This window comes from Gadus morhua, chromosome 20 (genome assembly GCF_902167405.1).
Source record: "Gadus morhua chromosome 20, gadMor3.0, whole genome shotgun sequence".
Lineage (NCBI taxonomy): Eukaryota > Metazoa > Chordata > Actinopteri > Gadiformes > Gadidae > Gadus > Gadus morhua.
Window position 1 is genome coordinate 8,989,791 of NC_044067.1, and position 22,904 is coordinate 9,012,694.

A 22,904-nucleotide genomic window follows, 5' to 3' on the forward strand; every position below is an offset into this window, starting at 1 on the left:
GTCCCCTGAAAGATGGCTAAATTAAAATGGTAAATCCTAGGTTCCCTGGCTCAAGGGAACATGACCAGTTACTATATTCTACATTTCTGCCCTTAATGTCATGTTAGCTAGACTTAAACAGGTTCCTCCTAGCAATCTGTCGTGGGAAATCACAGCACTGGCTTAAGGCTCTTAAATATACAACTACAATCAGTCTGAATCTCAAATGGTCATAGATTTGCTCCCTTGGGCCAAACAAGCATGGTAAATGTTTTTTAATCTAATTGAAGTAAAAACTCGCATTGAGAACTCATTTAATACAGTTTATGCCTCCAAGTTAATATTTCTGTATTTAACTCTTAGCTGATTGAAATCTCACTGCTTGAATGTATGTCCAAATACTACACGCATTAAACATATTTAGGAAAGTACTTTGGATAGTCAATCTTAAAATAAATGTCCATCCACATGGTTTTAGATCATTTTATTAGCATACAGCCATTACATAGCCAGAGACAAATTTAACTATATTACATTTTTCCAAAGTCAGCAGGTCAGACAAGTTATTGCTAGAAATCAGGGAATTCAAAACTAGTGAATACATGTCGTGTAACAAGGATGCAATAAACCGCTTTCAAGGAGAGAACCGTCGACGAATAGCAAAACAAATCAGTTCTTGGCTGGGCGAGAATGAATAAGGACTATCTTCAACATAGCTGCTCAAAATGTAACCTTGGTAAATAATTGTTTAAGGTTACAATAGAACATAAAGTTAAAATTAATAAAAAAGGGCCTATGGCGCTAACACATTGCTACTCTGAAAGCCTTGATTTGCAATGAAGGATGATTCTGAAATCACCAAATAATAAATGCTAAAATAAACAACATTTTGGGGAGTTCTTACTGGACATAGATCTTTCTTTTTTTTAGTAATTATGTTAAATGATGCTCCATGAAAGCTGACATAATGGAAAAAAGTACTCACCAAAAGGTGCATGATGTAACAGATTAACTTGAATGACTGATCATGTAGAATCATAACATTTGTGGAGAAGGGTAAAATACTGACAACCATCCTTCAACAACAAAGTGCACCTGAACCTCCAGCAGGTGTGTGTGCGAGGCTGTTGCTTTCTGTGGTAAAATAATGGTTATGACGAGGATGTAATGGAGGTCCAATGTTATGGAGAAGAAGGGGTTGTTGGCGATGGGGCATGACAATGTCATCAGTGAGTAGTCTCCCTTTAACGGCATTGAGGTTTCTCAACACTCAGGATTCTGCAGCAGCAGGTTCTGCAGCCGCTGCAGATTCTATTGCTGCCTTGGCTTCAGCCTTCTGCTCTTGTTTGTAGCTATAACAGAAATAAACAAGATCACAACCCTTAACAGGCAAATGACAACCTATTTAGGAGAATGTTGTGGCACGTTATTCTTTGAGTCTGAATTTAATGTGAGATACACACATACATACACACACACACACACACACACACACACACACACACCTAGTTTAACAGTAACTCAAAAGTGAGAGGGAGACTAGTACACAAAGGATGTGAAGGAACGAGAACAGTAGCCATGATACATATAGTCTTACATATATGATACAAGCGTCTTAGAGTACCATATTAAGCGCTATATACATTTTATTTATTATTATTATTATAGTTATAGAGACGCAGGCTATCTGCAAAAAAAAAAAAAGACACTCACTTCCAGATCCTGTAAAGCTGGGAGGCACCTGCACCGCCGACAAAGAAGTTGACACAAAACAAATTCCAGTTCTTTGGGATGATGACCAAAGAATATCTGGACCAAACCAAACCTGAAACCAGAAAACAAAAAGCGAGTCGCTTAGCATGCGCGCAGGGAAATGTTTACTTGGACAGAGGGTATGTATTGGTCCCAGAGGCCCAGATAGGCTTGTTTGCAGGAGATCCATGCTTGGACTGGTGCACCGGCCTCTGACACGAGCTCATGAATTGTTTGACGTCATTTCAAACTGTGCAACATCTGACAGTCCAGTCGATGTCACAAGCAATGGTACAGAGTATATAAGTTTAACGGGCCACTGCACGTGTTCAATCTAATGGTTCAGGAGTTGAGGTTGGACCGTCTTCTTCATTGCTTTACTTTCTAATGTGACTGGAATTTTTTTAAATCTTATTTTGAATCTTAAAACCCAGGATGTGCACTTGTGTTAAGTCAGCTATGGAGGGTGACACTCTATTAAGTAGAGGTTTGCTCGTCTCATCTTTGAAAGGCTTGTAACAATGAAAAAAAAGACAAAAGGCTTGTCAATGAAACCTGAATGCCCCCTTGGGAAACTACTTCTGAAAAAGGGCTGATGATAGGGAGCTGGCCTCCTTGATCTACCTTGAATGAAAAACGGTTTTAACAGTTGAAGTGGGGAGGACTGAGTTCTACACTGGGCTGGATCTTTTTTTGGGTTGCATGTTGCATGTTCATGCATCACGATCTTTGTACCCCACTGTTTACCTGTAGCTGTCAGTACACAGGACTGCGACAAGCTGAGTTTTTCTGCGGGCCGATTCATATCAGCCAGGCCAGCACCGACCAGGGCCTGTTGCAGTGAAGAGAGAAGGAATTATTTACTTAATGTGATCCAGTTCTTCACTGTTATAATATTAACGCTACTGGTACAAGATGTCCTTACCCATTTAAACATCGGGGCCCAGAAGAACACAGTCTTTGGGCCTAGGAATCAAAGAGGAAACATAAATGAGGCTCTCGTTATGAACTTGTAATTGGTATTATTTACACTATGAGAAACTCCTCGCAAACAATCTGATTGGTTCATATGGTTAGACAATTGACAAATACCTATATGAATAATGTTGTAATGAGGACCCCTTTTTTATAGTCAGCCAGGAAGTTGTCCTAGAAAAATGTGCTCAACATTTTGTTACCCTTGTACAGACAAAACAAGTGTGAACTGTCGCTGATAACAGTAAATGTCTGAACCAGAAAGTCACCAACCACGGGTTTACTACAAATATTTGGGTATTGTGTTTTATAACAGATTGTGCTTTCAAGCTAATAAAGATGCCTCTTCTAAAAAGTTACAACAGCCAGGAAAGCCCATGCCATATTGGTCTCTACCGACCACCCCCTGCAGATGGGAGTTTGAGCTTCTAGCTTCAGGTAGAACACACAGATCCAACTTTTGTTTGCATTGCAATTAGAAGGCTGAATTTGCACAACTGAATGCACAAAGACATTGGGGAAAGTCATGCTCAAATAATGTGAGTGATACCTTGACTTTTACCGCCACAGCAAAGTAAACATTTAATTGGTGTTATCCCAGCAGATTATCTCTGCAAATAATTCCGATACCCTTTTCTTGCTCTAAATGTATGCTTCACATCACTTTATTTTTTTCCAGTTCTTTATAGTTCCTAGCTGAACAAGGATATCGATATACAAACACAACTTAACAACAACGTTGACAAATGACAGTTTTACTACATTGTATACGGTCTATGGTTACAATGCAAAAACACGGTTTAAACAAAAGCATCCCCGATCTCTGACGTTATAGGATGGCTATACAGGACAGACTATGGAGGACAACGAGTTCATATAGAGCTAAATATCCTGCACTCTATTCATATTTCTGTTACCTGAGATGATTGGCCTTACCTGCTGGATGGTTGTACAATGGTCTCAGTTTTGCAGGTAGAATATGTTCGATCCTGTCTAGAATCCTGTGGTAGGACAATCTGAGCGCAGCCATGGTCACTGGCTAAGCTAGGGGTACTATGCACAATAACCTGGTAAACTAACAGCTAACTAGCAACTGTTGTATCGACTACTGTACAACCGCTTAATCTAACGTCAGTATGGTTAGTGGTGATCGTAACGTTTGATAGACTTCTGATATAATCCGAGGTATTATTAAGGGAAATTATGCTGTCCTACTGTCGACCTTCCTCGTCGGCAGCGGTGTGTCCGTGTTAGTGCTGCCAGACCGATAATGATTGGTCAGGACCGGCACCGGGGCGGGGCCAATCTCTTGCGTCACAAGTCCCTCATGTGTTCTTCAATACGATAGGTTCAACCGGGACCTATGCATTAACTCTCCGGCGTGTCGCCAGCGGGAGGAGAGGTTAGCCCTCAGAAATCCTACTTAGAAAAAAAAAAGGCAATCGTAAAACTATTTTTCAAGGCCTTGATGTGTGCAAAATATTATTTATTTATTATTATTATTATTTATACATCAGTAAATCAATCGTTTCTTTCCAAATAAATCACAGTACAGTGAGAAATGGTAACTCGTCTCGTCCCGAAGAGGGACTGGGAGGAAAGGAAATATTAAACGAGCGCTCTCAATCTCTCCATCGAAGTGTGCGTATCGCGTTGTTTGTGACTGTTTGGCTTTGGGAGCTTAAAATATTGGTTGGTTGCTGCAAGACCATTATCTGCAAGAGAAGTAAACTAAGCTATGCTAACAAGGCAGATAGGCAACACGTCGGAGCCACACCGTAAACGTAGACACTGGGGAGGACAGCCAAGAGAGATGCGGACAGAGCAACATTTAAATTGCGAAGGATGTTAATTTTGCATGTCCTAGCTTGATACCGCTGCCACAACAAGCTGGGACCCATTTAGATTGCTGAATAAAAGCGACGACGTTAAGGTCGTTTTTTATAAAGATAGGAATAGCTTAGAATTTCAATGTTATTGTTAAAAAGCTTCGGTCGATCACAATGTCATATTCTGGCAATTTGGTTTGGGATGTAAATAAACGTTCAATTGGATACAACGATCCTAATAACATCAGGACCAACTATTTAGGTAAGAAAGACACCAACATCTCACGCAAATGAATTCAGGTATGCAGATTTGACACTCGCTATTCAAGATCGATCGTCGACTCATGTCATGGCCGAGGCTTTGTGTAAAGGTCTATGATCATGTTATTGACGGAACAAAGATCACTTCCCGCAATAATACATATTGTTGTTCAATCTGCCACACGATTTGCTTGCTAGTACACAATGCCATTCTAATGAATGAGTAATTGTGATTATAATCTACACTACTATGAGTTTAAAAAGCACGATAATGTATACCTACCGTATTGACCTACAGATCTACCTGCGCCTAGAAGCGAGTTATTACTCATCTTAATGTTATGAGAAAATAAAATAAACGTTCTGTCTGTTGTTTATTTCCTATTTGGCTACAGTTATGTTGATTAGCGATTTATACACCAAAAAGCCAAACTGGTGGCAAATATTTTGTTTTCATACGTTTACCACTGATATAAAGGAATTCAACGCTTGCCCCCAAGTAGGGTAGAATAGCGTACCTCAGGGATTTAGCTTGGGCTGTATTAAGCCAGATTCTGATGTGTTTGGAGCTGCCATTGTCTGCATTTTGGGGATGGATGACCTATGGGTCAGACGTTTGCAACGATTTAATTGGTTCAGATTGGTACAGCGGTTCCAAGGAGGGGCATGTGCCAAATGCCTACAAAATACACTCGTAGGGTCATTTAATGAACTCGCCTGTCCCACCAGAGAGTCTAGAAAACCTAATCAGGAGGGGCCCTTTCACCAACCCGGGTTCCCTGACCGCAGGGGATGTTAGAGGCAGATGGCATAGAGCTTTGAACTCTGATGGTTGATACATGGTGGTGCTGAGTGATGATGGGGATTGAATACTTCCAGGTTTCAAAGATGGGGTATCTCAATGGAAATTAAAAAATAATGGACTAAAGTAGAACTAAAACATATCTACAAATTAATTAATGAATAGAAAAAAACACCACGTAGCTCTACTTATTATTAATTGTTCTTTCTACCATATCTTTTGCTAGACTCGTGTCTTTGTCTGACAGTAGATAAGCTTACGGTTTTTAACTTAAATTATATTGGCCTGGGTTGAGATTTTGATGGGCAACTGTAGTAATGATTTAGAGTCTTACATCATGCCTCAAAAGCAGTCAGCCCCCACAAACAAAGGAGATCAGCGCTTTGGTTGGTCTATATTTTTGACGATAATGGATCGTAAATGAGCAGGGAACAACTATGTCATCAATTAAATGGCTGCAGATTTGCTGGTGTCTGGCTCAGGATGAATAATACATCACACCATGATACAGAACTGTTGCATGCATATGTTTTAATGTGACATTTATCCACTAACCAGTAACACCCATGGGCTGGTGTGCAGCAGATGAGGCAGGTAGGACGGTATAAAGCAGTGTCCTCCTGTTCAACCCTTCCTTGTCTCTCTCTCTGTCTCTCCTTTGTTCCTTCCAGGTAGGAGAGAGTTTGTGCAGCGGCTCAAACTTGAAGCAACGCTGAATGTACATGATGGCTGTGTAAGTGACTTATATGATTCTATGCTTTGTTATTGGTTTGTGTCTGTGTGATAGGTGGTTGGGTGGTTGCTTGGGGGGTTATTGGTTATATTGGGCCGTACTATGGCCGTTCTTTCATGTGGTTGTATCGGGTCATCTCCAGTCCTCTGGACGTGTAGCTGTCAGAGGTTTTGACTGTTGTTGCTCTGAGCAACCATCTGGATGCCGGCCAGGCTAATAAGGCCTAAAGGAAAGCTGAAGCTGCCTAGGCTCATGCTCAGCGCAAGAGCCCTTCTCCTCCACTCCCCTCTGTCAGTCACCTGCTCATGGACTGCACAACCCGACCCAAAGCAGCCAAAACAACATGGAAATCTAACAGCTCGCTTGCCCATGACTTCGCTGCACTGCGCCCGTAGAGGCCCGCAGAAAGGTTGGAGTATCTAACTCAATAAAACAAATTAAATGCTTATCTCACTTACGTGTCAGTTAACTGTGCCACATTGTATGTTATCAGGGTCAAAAGGTGTCGCTCAGTTTCTGATGCGTTGGATAACTTGGATTCTACATTTAGACCCCCCGCCCCCTAGCATCCCCTCCCTGGCCTGACCCAGCCTGTCTGTTACTGTCGGTCTCCCAAAGCTTTAATTACATACCAGACGAGGCAGGAGGAGATGGGGAGGAGCAAATGCTTCTTCACTTTAACGTTGTAATCGTACACACCTTTCAACTGAGCCTACTTCGTCAGGTGATACGCAGTTTCCATTAACCCGAGGCGTCAGAACATTTTGAAGGCCTTTCAAAGGAGTCTGACCAGGAGTTTTAAAGAGGCATTCACTCCATTGAAAAATGATGGCTGTGCATAATAATTACCCATGATTGGTAACGCTTGGTCCTGTGCACACAGCAATCAGTATTTTAGGGCCTTTGCTATTCCACATAGTTACCCTGAATTTTAAGACCAGTGATTTGTAATTCACGGTTTGTTCATAGGTCAACACTATATCCTGGAATGAAACGGGAGAATACATCCTGTCTGGTTCTGATGATACCTTCCTTGTCATCACCAACCCATACAACAGAAAGGTAAGAATGTACATCCATACCACAAATCAATCCTGTAGAGGGATCTCCTTCAATACAAAAGGAATTGAGAAGAAACCAATAATTCCAATTATTGAATTGAAACAGCATTGTCCTAGACACTCCCTCACTCTTTCTCATCTCTTCCCCTTTTCCCGTCTCAGGTCAAGAAGTCGATACGGTCGGGTCACAGGGCCAACATCTTCAGCGCTAAGTTCATGCCCCACACCAACGACCAGGAGATCATCTCCTGCTCGGGGGACGGCATCATCTACTACACGCACACGGAGAAGAGTCTGGAGCTGAACAGGCAGTGTCAGTTCTCCTGCCATTACGGAACCGCTTACGAGGTGGGCAAGAGCTTCTCCCGCCTGGCTGCTCCTAGTTTAGTAAAGTTAGTTTTCCTTTCAAAAGGGTAGTGTGTAGTGTGTTGTTAACCTGTGTGGAGTCAAGAATGCTAATAATCACTTATCATTTATATTTGATTGTAATTAATTGTACATTAATGATGTAATTGTACATCAATAATGTACAATTAATGATGCCATTATTTATGAGTGAAAGGGCTGAGTTGATGATAGCTTTCAACATTGAGTATTAGCTTTATGTTGGGGTCACACTCACGGGTTTAATACCACTGGTCCAGGGCTTATTGTGTCCAGCTCTCAGTCAAAAGGTTCTGGGTTCGAATACCCGGTGTCAAGTATACCTGTAGACAGCCTTGAGAGAAATGCTTAAACCCTACCTGCTCCTTAATGACATGCATCGAAAATAATTCCCTATAAGCACTTTGCATAAAGCGTCTGCTAAACGATAATAACAAATCATAATTGTCCAAATCAGGACTTCTCTGGGGCTTTCTGTCTCTCACTCTTATCTTGTAATCCACTCTTCTGTCCTTTGCTGTGTTTGTGCAGATTATGACGGTACCGAACGACCCATACACGTTCCTGTCGTGCGGAGAGGATGGGACTGTGCGGTGGTTTGACCTGCGAACCAAGACCAGCTGCACTAAAGAAGACTGCAAAGATGTACGTGGTGGTGGCGGAGCTCCTCTCATTTGGGGCTTTACAGTCCCGACACGGGGTCCTGAGCCAGTCAGAACCAGAACATAAAGGCATACCTTTAGTATATCCTGAATGGTTTAGAATACTCATTGATAACAACATCATTTATTACACTATAACAGTTGGCTTACTTAAGGTTTTTCCTGCCACAGTCTGTTCGATGAAATAGAGATTCTTGGCTGTCTGAAATGTATGTTTGTTTTCCACTTCCACTTTTTGTCGTCTGGCAGTAAATGCGTTGATTTAGTCGACATGTTTAGTCGTTCTCCTTTATCGGGCTCCAGTCTGCATTGTGGGATTTCCCTGCTGCGTGCTTGTTTGATTCAGCCAGCAGCTGGAATAATAATTTATAGAGTCGTCTGGGATATAAATAGGGCTTTCTCCCATGACATAGCCGGGCAGCCATCTCTCCACCGTCACTCAACATGTCTCTTGTGTCCTGACAATAATTTCCCCGCCACCCGCGACCAGAGCTTATCTCTCACTGGGGCAAGTGGAGGGCAATGACAGCCCACTCCCAGCATCTCTTCAAGAGACCACCTGTCAGGACACACCGACCCCCATTACTCTTCACGGGGATCCCGGAGAGCTCTGCACTTAAGATACAGTTTGTCAAGTCGCAGTGCAAAAGAGATGTGGAGTCAATGAAGTACATTAGATGCCACTAGATGTCAACATTCGTTGTTGTGGCAATTTTCGAATCAGTTTTTAGAAAGTCACTGTTGGTTTTGAAGGGCGTTGCCCAAATGGCTCGGTGGAGGAACTGACATTGAAATCTCTTTCATGGCTCATTGGAACCACATCCTGCTTCCGCTTTTTTCTATGTTTAACATGTGAATGCTAAAGACCAGAAGACGTTGTTAAAGAAGGCAAGTTAGTAGCAGCCGAGCAGCAGAGTATAGCCGCAGAGTGGTCGAGTAGCAGAGTGGTGTAGCAGCAGAATACTGTAGCGGCCGAGTATAGCGTTGTAGCTGTATAGCATCAGAGTGTTGTAGCAGCAGGGTACGGTGGTGTAGCGGCAGGGCAGTGGGGTGGCAGAGTGGGTACAATGCGCGCACGTGCGTTTGGATGCAGTAACATTGAGATTGTAATGTCCCCCGTCGATAAAACATGATCTATATCAAAGCACACAGGTCTACCCTGACATTGAAACCAACCATGTTTCCAGCCCGGCCTATGACACCAGGGTTCCACCCTCCACGGCACACCCAATAGGTGTCCTCTTACAGTCCTGACAGCTGTTTTTAGAGCATGCACATGGTAGAACCATTTGGGTGGGGTCAGTGGGGTGGGGGGGGGGGGGGGGGGGGGGGGGGGGGGGGGGGGGGGGGGGGGGGTACCCACCTAGCTCATCTCTCGCTAATCTCGCGTTGTCTCGTGTTGTTGTTGTTGTTGTTTTCTCAGGACATACTGATAAACTGCCGGCGGGCCGCCACCTCCATATCCATCTCCCCCCTGGTGCCCTACTACCTGGCCGTGGGCTGCTCCGACAGCTCGGTCCGCATCTACGACCGGCGCATGCTGGGGACCAGAGCTACGGGTAACACGCTTACGTTCAGCACAGCAGAGGATCTGCCCGACGGTTAGGCATGGGTTTGGCAGCCGTCGTATCGGCAACGTTCACATGTACCTGTCGGTGAACAATGGCCAATGCCGTAGAGCCCAAGTCGTTTTAAATGTACATAATTTTCATCGCCGATGGGCAAAAGATGTAACTGAGCTGCTGGCGAACTCTGGGGCAATTGCTTTAAATCGTGCACTGTCCCCTTTATTTCAAATGCACAATGAAATAATAAAATTGAACTCGTACTGAATATTGTGCCAACACTGTATACATTTATGGAGCATTTGTGGTCACAACGAGCCATTCCCTGTAAGGACACGGAGTACTAGCGGTTTATACCCGAGACGTCCCTGCAACCCAACGACTGCTCTTGAAAGTTTAAACACAAGAAGTCCTCGGTGTAACCCTGACAACCACACGCCTGCTGCAACTCGACCCCCGGGCGCCACTATCCTGCTCGTAAACACCTCCTCTGTCCCCCCCCCCCCCCCCCCCCCCCCCCTCCAGGTAACTACATGGGCCGCGGTACGACGGGGATGTGCGTGCGCTTCGTGCCCGCCCACCTGTCCAACAAGTCGTGCCGCGTGACCTCGCTGTGCTACAGCGGGGACAGCAAGGAGGTGCTGGTCAGCTACTCCTCGGACTACATCTACCTGTTCGACCCGGTCGACGACCAGGCCCGCCAGCTGAAGGGTCCGTCCGACGAGAGGCGGGAGGAGGTGAGGCGGCGGCGGCGGCGGCGGAGGTGGCGAGGTCACCACCTACAGGGTTTCATTGGCTCAGATCTCGGCCTCGTCAGGCGCCGTCATTCCAGTCTAGACAGGCTTTGGATCTGATCCAACAGCGCCCTGGTGTGGACCGTCTGTTGCCGTCACCGGCAGACATTCCTCCCTTTTCTTTTTTTTATGGGTAGTGGAGAGGAGAGAAATACAAACAGAGTCCGACGCATAATCTCAGTGCAGCCTGTCCATGCTAGTTAAGGGGGAGGGAAAACCCGAGGCTTTCCCTTAGCCCGGGCTTACCCCACCAGCTCCGTGGGCAGCGGGTTTCTCCTGAGAGCCGGTTGACCATGCTAATCCTTTTGTGTCAGCAAGATCAAAAATATTATTGACCCGTTCAACCTCGGTGCATCCAAAGCAGCTCCTGCCAGGGAACCTGACACCTTCTTTTCCATGAGGCGAGTCCAAGTATTTAGCCCCCTTTGTGGACCCACCTTTCCCTTTGAGCCAGCACCAGGCGTCATCGGGCCACTCCCAAGTGTGAGGACACATGCAGGCCAAGGATGACCAATCAAAAAGGAGACGTGGATGGTAAATGGAGAGAGCTTTGTTTTGGCTGAGTGCTCAGAGTGCTCTGCAGGCTTCTCTGCTGGATCTGTGTTGGCAGATGCACAGCGGTGAGTGGAGAGGGTGCGGAAGTGGGACAGAGGAGTAGAAAAGACAGAGAGAAAGGGAGAGGGGTAGGATGGGGACTGATAACAAGACGAGGAAAGAGGTTGAACCTGCGAGGAATTAGGTCCACACGGAGCCGACCCTTTTTTGGTGAAACCGCATAAGTCCTGTGCGTTTCGGCCGACCGTCCAGACGGAGCCGGCGGATCCGGTGCCCGATACCGCACATTTCTGAAACCATGTCCCAGGGTGGTTTCAAATATATCCGGACCTATGCGGTTTCGTGTTAGGATTCGTGTGGACGTCTGAAACGCAAACGATGACATCATTAGCCCCCCACCAGCTGTGGGACGTCAGAGTTGCATTCAATTTTATATTTATTTATTTATTTATTTGTATTCTTTTTGTTAAATACAGCCCCTTGATACATTTAATTACTCACTACATTAAAAAGTATTTCTGCTCAATTTAAAAGGTTGAATCTCCTCGTGACGGAATGTTTGTATACAGCGCGCAGGCTGTATGCTCGCAGGCTTGATGCGCTCGACTTTTTTTCTGTGGTGAACCTGCGCCTTGAATATTTACTACAGCGTTTCTACAGCTCGATGCGGTTTTCGCAATGACTCCGTCTTACGGAGATATTCCTGAACCACATAAAACAAAACTGGATTGCTTTTGCCCATTACGGCTCCGTGTGGACAGGGCCTCATCAATCACTGAACTGCATGTGTTTGCAATTGCCGCGTTAGGAAACGTAGAGATGTAAACGGAAAAGGAAATTGCATCATTGCACGGTTCTCGTTTTGTTCACGACTTGATGGTTTGACTTAATATTGACAATCTGATCAGCCAGTTTGAAGGTTTGGGTTTGGCCAGTAGGTGTGAGATTAGTGTGAGGGGAAACTGCAGGGGTTTGGTGTAGTGATATCTGGCGGGTACAAGGAAGCGGAAACGTACCAGTGGATCAGCTGTGTCTCCATGTGAGCGCTGTTGTACATTCCTTTCCAAATACAGCAGCCCGCTATGTTCTGCCACCAGCAAAAAATAGCCCAGGTCCCGAGGTATAGGGCCTGCCAAGGAGAGCCTAGTTACCCCTCAGCCCCCCCCCCACACCCTCCCCAGACCTTATCTCTCTATCTCTCTTACTTCGCTCTCACTCTCTCACTCTCTTGACCTCACTCTTGCTCTCTCTCTTGTCCTTCTTTTCTCCTACTCTCTCTTTCTCCCTCTCTCGTCTATCTCTCTCTCTTTTGCCCTTCCTCTCTCTCGCTCTTTCTTTCTCTCTCTCGCTCTCAATCACTCTCTCTCTTCTTGCACTCCTGGACATGGCTTTGCCCATCACCATCCTCTACATTTTCCATCTTCCTTTCTTTCTTTCTTTCTTTCTTTTCTTTCTTTCTTTCTTTCTTTCTTTCTTTCTTTTCTTTCTTTCTTTCTTTCTTTCTTTCTTTCTTTCTTTCTTTCTTTCCTCATCTTCTTTCTCCTCTTTCTTTCTCTCTTTCTTCCCTTTTCTCCCCCCCCCCCCTTCACCGCCTTGCTGCCCCTGATTCGCGAGCCCCTGATGCTTAGCGTGCCGAGTTGGGATGTTTATTCGCCGCGTTTCCTGGCCAGGCACCTCCAGCACAAACACATCTCCCCGGCCATGTCCCACTGCGTTTGAAACGGCCGCGAGTTGAAGGCAAAGACAGAGTTGACGCGGGTGCGTGTGTGCGTGTGTGCATGATGGGTCCGACAAGGGATGCTGTGCGTGTGCATCTGGGATATTTTGGAGCAGACTTTGGAGTCACAGATTGATAACCTGTGCGTGTGCGTGCGCGTTTATGTCCACAGCTCAGACAGCCTCCAGTCAAGCGTCTCCGTCTCCGAGGGGACTGGTCTGACACCGGGCCCCGCGCTCGCCCCGAGAGCGAGAGAGAGCGGGATGGTGAGCCGGGAGCAATCATCAATCTTTCCCCGAGCAGCACACATTTATAGGCACACAGACACGCGTTCACGCGGGTCTGTGTGCATGATTGCCTCAGGCTGTGTGTCATTACACTCGCGTAAACATTTTCTTCACGCACAAAAGACTGTACCAACACAAGCCTAAAATAAAGCCTCTTCCCCGTACGTTGTATCTGCACGCTACCAGGCGAGCAGAGCCCCAACGTGTCGCTGATGCAGCGGATGTCCGACATGCTGTCCCGCTGGTTCGAGGAGGCCAGCGAGGCTCAGGGAAACAGGGGAGGCCGGCCCCAGACCAGACCCAGAGGTAACCCCCACCCTCCCCGGGAAAATGCCAAGATCTTTATGTAAAAATCTTGGAAAAAACTTGGTTCAAAAACCGTCTAACCCCGTTTACAAGTAGAAGTAGTTTACGAGAAATTGTGGTTTGGACAACGGTTGTCTACATCTTTATTATACGGATGGTTTTCCGCCTGTTCGTCATAAAGCTATGCATGGTATATATGGCTATAATGAGAATATAATGATGTTCATTTACAGGCTGGATATGGATATGGTCTGGTGGCGAGGTTGTTACCGTGTTCGATCTGCTTGTCTTTATCCGTCGTTTTCCCGCCTAGTTCAGATAAAAAAACCTTTGATTGCTCTGTTGATTGCCACGCCTTCGTCATGTGCCAACTTTGTTTACAATCTGGGAGCCTGCCTCGTCCTCCGTTTGTCATGACCTGAAGCTTTGTCCGCCGAGCCCTCATTGGTCCTATCAACTTAACATTCTGGAAGGAGCTTACGACCGGGATCCCGGCCAGACTGATCTGCAGAGAGAAACGGAATGTGAACTCAAGGGATCGTGACGGTCACCCAAAGCTAGATATAACTTTGGGGGACCTTTGTATAGAAATACCCAAAGAGAAAAAAAAAATAAGTTTTTTTTGTTATTTATCACCAGGGACAGCCATCCGTCCAGAGATAGGCTCCAGTAGCCAGATGGACTCCAGCGCCCCACCGGCCGCCACGGAGACCCCCACTCAGGCCCCAAGCACTTCAGAGACCCCCACTCAGGCCCCAAGCACTTCAGAGACCCCGACTCAGGGTCCCAGCACTTCAGAGACCACAACTGAGGGTCCTGCCACTTCAGAGACCCCCACCGTATCTCCCAGCACCTTCAGAGACCCCCACTCAGGGTCCCAGCACTTCAGAGAGGCCCACGGCGGTGGAGGCCAGCCCCACACTGCCTGCTGCCCCCCCCCCCCCCCCCCCGTCCACCTCCACCTCCACCTCCACCTCGGGGACGTCGCCGGCGGTTACCGCGCAGCCCGCCTCCAGCGCGTCGACGTCGCTGGAGCCCTCCTCTTCGTCCCTCGCCTCCTCCCCGGACGCGGAGCCGAGCGGTCACGCCGAGCCCGCCGGTGACCCCGCCGCCGCCCCCACCCCCGCACACACATCTGGCCCGGCTGCACCCTCAGGTAAGGCTCTCTCACACACACACACACACACACACACACACACACACACACACACACACACACACACACACACACACACACACACACACAGTGACACACACACACACACACACACACACACACACACAACACACACAGTCACACACACACACACACACACACAGTGACACACACACACACACACACACACACACACACACACACACACACCACACACACACACACACACACACACACAGTCACACACACACTCCCCCTTTTCAGTGTTTTACCTCCTCTGTTTGCCTCTCCCCCCCCTCGCCTCCCCGTTCGGTCGTGCCCCCCGGTAGAGTTCGGTCCTCACCGGCTCCCCATCAGCCTAGTGTGCCGGCGGCTGCAGCGGCTGCTCCAGCTGGCCGCGCCCCCGGGTCAGGGCGGCGAGCGGGTGGGCCTCGGCCACCCCCCGCTGACCCGCCCCCCCGAGAGAGACAGTCCCCCAGAGCCCCCCCCCACAGCCGCTGCCGAGGGCCACGAGTCCCTCCGCCCAGGTTTACCCTCCCCCTGCACCTGCTGTCTGCACGGCCTCTACCATCATGAAACACCCCTACCCCAGCCAAATGATCCCCCCCCCACCCCCACCCCCTGATCAGAGTGGGCCCTCACTCTGCCCAACATGTGACGTCAGGCCCCAGGAAGAGCTGATCACTGTCCTCGACTGTGCAGCAGTCCTGTGATGAAAACTCCTCCCCTCATCCTGCACCTTAGTCAGCTCCTCCAATCAGATCCCATCTCCGCTCCCCATAAAGTCTCCCGTCATTCCACCTGCTGCTTGAGTGTCTGCCCCTCCTCCCCCTCTCCCCCTCCCGTCCATCCCTCCCCAGTGTGGAGTGCCTCTGTGCGCTGGGCCTCACCATTTTGCCTCCCCACTTGTGTGGTTTACTGATCCACGCTTGATCACACGGTGATCCAGATGCCCAGCAGGCTGACCTTGTGAGACGCTGAGTTAGCATTCGCAGCTGAAGATGTGTGGCTTTGTCGGGACACGGGTGTACGTAACATGCTGGAACACAATGGAATGCCTGCAACCTAATCAAATACCTGCTTCAGCCATTCATTACCAGTCCACCCTGACCTGGAATGGATGTAATGGACATCATGATCAATGATCGTGTTCAATTTGTATGCCTACTAAAGTGCATTCTACGATCTATTTCAAAATCATGTCTCTCTGGCATCACATTCCAACTGCTAATCGTTTTTATAATAAAAAAACAATTAGCCTCGTGCCATCATACCCAGTAACGACTGAGGCTGATACTGGGCACTGGGGAACCCTTATCTTTGTGTTCCACACGATTCAACCCAGCTGTGTGAGCTTGTAAGCCAAGTTCACCACAATAACGCCTGGGATTTAGTGGTTCACTTTAAAGTGTGACACCTCTTTTGCTCAGGGATCCATCCTAGTGGCAGTGGTGTTTGACCGGCATTCGCTTATGTTGGGCCGAACTCTTCCTATGTCCGACGTGGCGTGCTATTTCTGCCTGGCCCGTGATTTGTTTAACATGAAGGGGTGGTGTGATGGTTAACCTGCCAGCCTGCGTGTGTGATGCGTACGGTAATGAGTATGGTAATGAGGAACTCTTGTGTCCCGTGTTGACTCACAACCGTTTGTCTTCCAGATTCCCCCTCGTCTGTGGTAAACAAACAGCTTGGCTCCATGACTCTGAATGAGCCGCAGGGTGCGTCTCAGACACGCACGCACAAACATCCACGCACGCACACGCACGCACACAAGCACAAACAAACTCACACAAACCAAGAAGATTGTATGAGATTTTTTATTTAAAAGAAGCCTTTTTGGAGCCATTACGATTTTCCAAGACAATCACGTAGCGCAGTAGAGGCAGCTAGCCTGATAGACTTATCACAATAAGGACCAATCCCATTCCTACCCCTTACCCCTTCCCCTTACCCCTCCCCCTTGTTTTGAAGGGGTAAGGGGTAAGGGGGAAGGGGAAGGGGTAAGGGAAGAAATGGGATTAGGCCTAAAACTCTTTTGTGCTGAAATATCAATAAGTAATCATAAACGCGGTACACACAGGACCCTGGAGGATCAGACACATAATGGGGTTCAGAAGAAACACCATTTTTTTGGGTGGACCCAAAGCAACATCTGTGTCTCATTCCAATGAAACACCTCCCCTTACCCGTCTTCAATCGAGACCAACCATGAAAATGAAACCGTGTCCTTGTCTGTCCGTCTTGTCTGTGGCCCCGTCCAGGGCGACCAGAGGCCGGGCGGTCGGCTCCCAGGGAGGCCGAGAGCGTACCAGCCAGCGTGTCGGTGGCACCAGGGACCTCCACCTCTTCCTCCTCCGCCCCCGGTTCCACCACGGGCCGGGCTGGCGCTACAGAACCCGTCCTCAGCCTGCACTACAGCTCTGAGGGAACCACCACCAGCACCATCAAACTGGACTTCACCGACGAGTGGTACGGCCTCCCCCACCCACCGTCTTTACATTTATGCAGAAATGCGTGTATGTTATTTGATTGTATGTAATTGTTCCGCTATTTCATGTTTATTATTGTCCATAATGCATTTTGAAAACTTTATATGCAGTATCCATTCAAATTATTGTTAAATAGTCTTGTAATATTTCATAACTTAATACATATCGCTAAATATAATCGAATCCCGTCGTCCCGTCACTTTCTGCAACTTGTGCTCTTTGTCGACGCGATGCCCCGTGCGTAGCTCCTAGTTTGAGGTTGTGTGCTTCCTGGGCCTCCTAGGAGCAGCAGAGCCGCCAGCTCCAGGGGCAGCGGCGGGCCCAAAGTCTCTGCACCGGCTGCCGTCGACAGCCGAGCCAGCCTGTCTGCGGAGGGACGAGGGGCCCGGTCTGTGGAGGGCCGAGAGGCCCTGTCTGTGGAGGGCCCTGCAGCAGAGCCAGGTTAGGAGCATTCCCCGCGAACGACATCCTGTTTTCCCTTCCTGGACCGTAGTAAGATATCGTCTGTCGTCATCCCATGTTGTACCAATAGGTGGTGCTCAAGACTATGCTGTTAACCCTAACATTACATTTACCTTACAGGCAGTGTAGTGGGCTGTGGTGCCTATGCATGTATCTACAGTGATGCCCATGGTTTTTCTTTCACAAGCGCTCCTTATTAAAGACACCAAGGTGTGGAATCCCCGGCAGGTCACCATCTCCTCAGTCATTCAACGATAGAGCGACCCAAAGAGCAACAGCGTGTGATCCCACCCTCTGCCCCCCCGCAGCTCCTGCGGCGGCCGCCCCCGGCCCCGGCCCCGAGTCGTCACGGGCCAACCCCCCGTCCGAGGCCTCTCCCCAGGGGGCGGGGGGCGCTCCGCCGGCCCTCGAGCGGAACCCGCCGGAGGGCATGGAGGACACGTCCGGGGGCTGCCGGAGAGAGGAGCCCCCGGGAGAGGGGGTCCCCGAGGGGACGCCGCAGGGCGCGGGGGGGCAGGGGGGTCCGCCCGCCCGGGGGAACCCCGACTCGGACGACAGCGACGACGACCCCATCCTCATCCCCTCCACGAGGTTCAGAGGGGGGCAGGGCCAGCGGTACGTCTGGTTCACACTCGGCCTCGCCCGCAGCCACTGGACTATGTATACAGTATCCACAACCACTCAGTGTGTTATGATGCTCCTTGTTATGGGTTCAACATGGCGGGGTGTTGTTCATTGCCGTTGTCGTCCTCCCTGATTACTGATTATTTCACCGTGCGTTTAGATTTAATACGAGAGGATCTGCGGTAGGCGATAGGATGATCAGGTAAAGACTTTGCACGGGCAATTAAAGCGATCTAACCTGCAAGATGTGTGTGCTCCGCGCGGGATAACGCTCATAGTGTTAAGAGGATGGTTTGGTTGTGGACTTTTGTGCTTGCAAGGCAAGTGACTAATCAACAACACGGCTAACCTTTTTAGTGTGCGCTGTGCATGTGTCCCACCATCACCTGCCACGCGTGTGGGCTGTTACCTGCTAGATCGAGGCTGAAACCAAGCACTAGGGATGGGACGAAATATCGGGTTCAAATACACACAAGCACCAAAGCTTGACGATAAAGATGTGATCAGCAAAGTGAAGCATAACCACAAATCATAGATACTTTTAACTAAACCCTGTTGGGTGAGCTCCGTGTATCGTCCCAGCCCTATTTAGGACTGATGAGAACACTGCATGGTATCGTTAAGGAAATGATAATAGAGAATTAAATGTATGTTTTTTCAGAGAGAGAGAGAGAGAGAGAGAGAGAGAGAGAGAGAGAGAGAGAGAGAGAGAGAGAGAGAGAGAGAGAGAGAGAGAGAGAGAGAGAGAGAGAGAGAGAGAGAGAGAGAGAGAGAGAGAGAGAGAGAGAGAGAGAGAGAGAGAGAGAGAGAGAGAGAGAGAGAGAGAGAGAGATGTTGTGTGCTTTGTAACAAGTGGAATCACAAGCAACAGGTATGTTTTGAATTGCTAAATAATTATCATTGGATGTGGATGTGCCAGGCAGCGTCCTCATGCTCTACTCCCTAGCCTAGGATAGAGTCTGCTCCTGGGGCTCTTCATCCCATGCCCAGCCCGAGAAGAACGATACATCAGTGTGGCATTAAGCTTGGGAGTGCTGTAGTATATTCTTAAATGTATATACCGTAGGGTTTTAGGCTTTCTGTCTTTTCCTCACTGTTGGTGGAAGGGCCAAGAGAAGCAGCTACCCAACTCTCAACTTCCAACACCTTCTTTTAGCGACACCTATAAGATGTCTTCTCTGTCCTATCTGGGACCTAACGTGACACCGTGCTGTGTTTTTTTGAAGGAACATTTGCATGTTTAGTGTTAGTTCAGGTAGTTGAGTCCGACAATACCAGCATGCATTTCTCTGGGATCAAAACAATTCTGTCTGACCGGAAACCAGTTTTTTGTTTTGACTGTTAACAAATGTTTAAAATCTTAATGTAACATTTGTGATGGGCAAACACAAAACCACATACTCATCCGGGCCCATTGGTCCGCCCGGAAGATACCTTACAGAAGACCTATCAATTGTGATGTGTTTGAATCACTTTGCTTTCAATCAGCTGTTCTCACATAGTGTGACAGCATAGTGATCCAACATAATACATATGGATAGGAAAAGGTGTGTGTGTGTGTGTGTGTGTGTTGTTTCACGTGTCAGCATGCCTTCTCGCCGTTGCGGTTCACAGGCGCTCCGCAGCGGCCCGCATCCAGGAGCTGTTCCGCCGGAGGAAGGAACGGAGGGAGATGGAGGAGAGCGAGACCCAGAACATCCGGAGGCCTTCGGTCAAAATGGTCTACAAGGGCCACCGTAACTCTCGGACAATGGTACCCGACCGCTGTCGCTATGCGCCTCCGAGTTAACCTGCGATTTATCAACGGCGGATACCAAGTACCGCTATGTTGAACCGAACCGTCGCTCATGTAACGCCGTTGTGGTTGTTTGTCTTGTTTCTCGTCTTCCAGATCAAAGAGTCGTGTTTCTGGGGCGACAACTTTGTGATGAGCGGCTCGGACTGCGGCCACATCTTCGTGTGGGACCGCCACTCGGGAGAGCACCTCATGCTGCTGGAGGCCGACAACCACGTCGTCAACTGTCTGCAGCCCCACCCCTACGACCCCAGTAAGTACCCCAACGCCCTCCCCCGATCCAGGGGTCTTTCAGCGTGGCTGTGACGATGCAGGGATACTGGAAATGGTTTCTTGTTTTTTATGGTTTTATTTTTTTGTTTTCAGTCATGGCCTCTTCTGGGATCGACTATGATATCAAAATCTGGTCGCCTCTGGAGCAGTCGCCTTCCTTCAACAGAGTCCTCGCTGATGAGGTATGATGAATGATGATTAAATAGGGGGCTTTTACCATTGTCTGCTGCCGTCCTTATGCAGGATGCCTTACCTGCTCACTGTAAGTCGCTTAAGGTGGATAAGGTGACTAATACAATGACCAAATAGTAAATATAACTTCAGCTATGAAAACTGTTCTCTGTGAAAATGGGCTTACAGCCAGTGTTTCCCACACATTGAGGAGACTATGGCGCCCCGCCATAGTCTAATTTCGGCCGCCATAGTCTCTGCGTGCACATGAATTATTATTATTATTATAATCTTTTTTTTTTTTTTGCTCAGACGAAGTTTGTGTCGCTCTCATTGGGAAAAAAAAAATCGCCACATACCCCCCCCCCCCCGTCAACAATCGCACCAAACCACCCCCCCCCCCCCGTCAACAATCGCTCCATACCCTCCCTGTCAACAATCGCTCCATACCACCCCCCCGTCCCCCGTCCCCCGTCAACAATCGCTCCATACCACCCCCCCGTCCCCCGTCCCCCGTCCCCCGTCAACAATCGCTCCATACCACCCCCCCGTCCCCCGTCCCCCGTCCCCCGTCCCCCGTCAACAATCGCTCCATACCCGTCCCCCGTCCCCCGTCAACAATCGCTCCATACCACCCCCCCGTCCCCCGTCCCCCGTCCCCCGTCAACAATCGCTCCATACCCCCCCCGTCAACAATCGCTCCATACCACCCCCCCCCCCCCCCCCGTCAACAATCGCTCCATACCCCCCCCCCATAGTCTCCAAAATTTCTGTGGGAAACACTGCTTACAGCTATTTACTGTTATTGTCTATTCTAATTGTACATCTAATAGAAATGTTGTTCCCTACCGTGTCTATCCGTCTCAGGTGATCACTAGGAATGAGCTAATGCTGGAGGAGACCAGGAACACCATCACAGTCCCCGCCTCCTTCATGCTCCGGATGCTGGCCTCACTAAATCACATTAGATCAGGTACACACACACACACACACACACACACACACACACACACACACACACACACACACACACACACACACACACACACACACACACACACACACACACACACACACACACACACACACACACACACACACACACACAGCACAGCACATAAACACACTTCCAGACAATACAAAAACCGATGTACAAAAACTTTCATTGACATTTGTACTTCGTGACATGGGAGTGGTTTCGCTACTTCATAGAAATGGGATATAATTAGGGTTTTGATTAGGGTTTCTCAGCATTTTCTCCATTATTTTTTGTCTTTGCCTCTATTTACGTTTTCTGTTTTCCCATCCATTTTGTAGATCGGCTGGAGGGAGATCGCTCAGAAGGTTCTGGGCAGGAGAACGAGGACTAGCGTTAGCTACTTGACGTTTTAATTTAATTAAAAAAATAAAACACAAAAAACATATTCTTTTGTTTTTTGCTCGTAAGCACTTGTGAACCCAAGATTTGTACATGTCTACTGTAGAATACTTCCTGATGAGAATTTCTATGCCCCTCTCATCGCTTTTTTAAGAAGAATTTCTTACTAATGTTTCTGAATGAGGGTAAAAAAAAAAAGTTTAATAAAGATCTGGGAAATAATAGGAGTGGATGCAAGGGGAGGGAATGTCCTCTAAAAGAGTGAAAGATAAGTTTGTGAGGATGGAAAGTGCAATATTATTTAGTCAGGAGAATGGGAGCTTAATCAGTGTTATGTGTGGTGTTTTCTTTTTTGTAGCAAAAGGCAAAGAACTTCAACCTTTATGTACTGCACTGGCGGTTCCGCATGTCAACACGAATCGTGCTTCAATTTAAACTATACCCTTTTTGAGTTTGTGTTCTTTTTTTTGTTATTGAAACAAAGCTGTATTTTCTCATCCCCAAAAGGGTTAAGTCAACAAAACAATCCGTTGCCCATTTCTTTTGTGTTGCAAAAAGTTTCTGGAGTAGATGTTTTTTCAGATATGTTTCTGTTAAGGCCTGGCACACTGCCTGGGCATCTCGTCTCACCAGTGAATGAAAAAATAAATTCATTCCGAAACAAATCACACTTTTCGTTATTCATTGAGGTGCATGTGCCACCTTCTACGTGGGAGTGAAAAGGACTTAAGTGACGAATCAATTCAAAATTGTCGCTGATTATGGGCTGCCAAGGCGGATTTTTGTCCAAGTCGTGTTTGGAAGATGTGTGCAAGTCTAGTTTACTTGGAGTTCACTTCAACTAAGAAAAATGTTTTGGTGATTGGCTATGGATTTCTCACTACCATAAATGGA

At 47.8% G+C, this 22,904-nt stretch overlaps 2 protein-coding genes across 2 annotated transcripts; one reads left to right on the plus strand and one right to left on the minus strand.

Moving 5' to 3' along the window:
• Positions 1 to 448: 448 nt before the first annotated feature.
• Positions 449 to 3,965, minus strand: mpc2b (mitochondrial pyruvate carrier 2b). The gene is made up of 5 exons (XM_030344210.1): positions 3,643 to 3,965; positions 2,657 to 2,697; positions 2,479 to 2,563; positions 1,693 to 1,804; positions 449 to 1,331 (listed from the first exon to the last, which is right to left on the minus strand). The coding sequence occupies exons 1-5, from the start codon at positions 3,734 to 3,736 to the stop codon at positions 1,250 to 1,252; spliced, it is 414 nt and encodes a 137-aa protein (XP_030200070.1). The 5' UTR covers positions 3,737 to 3,965; the 3' UTR covers positions 449 to 1,249.
• A 378-nt stretch (positions 3,966 to 4,343) lies between these two features.
• Positions 4,344 to 22,678, plus strand: LOC115533511 (DDB1- and CUL4-associated factor 6-like). Its single transcript, XM_030344054.1, is given in 22 exon segments — positions 4,344 to 4,797; positions 6,270 to 6,331; positions 7,301 to 7,393; positions 7,555 to 7,740; positions 8,308 to 8,421; positions 9,862 to 9,997; positions 10,529 to 10,740; positions 13,242 to 13,335; positions 13,543 to 13,662; positions 14,302 to 14,654; positions 14,656 to 14,823; positions 14,964 to 15,345; positions 16,477 to 16,536; positions 17,080 to 17,287; positions 17,591 to 17,748; positions 18,078 to 18,384; positions 18,554 to 18,595; positions 20,008 to 20,146; positions 20,285 to 20,441; positions 20,555 to 20,643; positions 21,500 to 21,605; positions 21,950 to 22,678. Coding segments are annotated over 22 exon segments (3,327 nt in total). The 5' UTR covers positions 4,344 to 4,709; the 3' UTR covers positions 22,003 to 22,678.
• Positions 22,679 to 22,904: the final 226 nt, after the last annotated feature.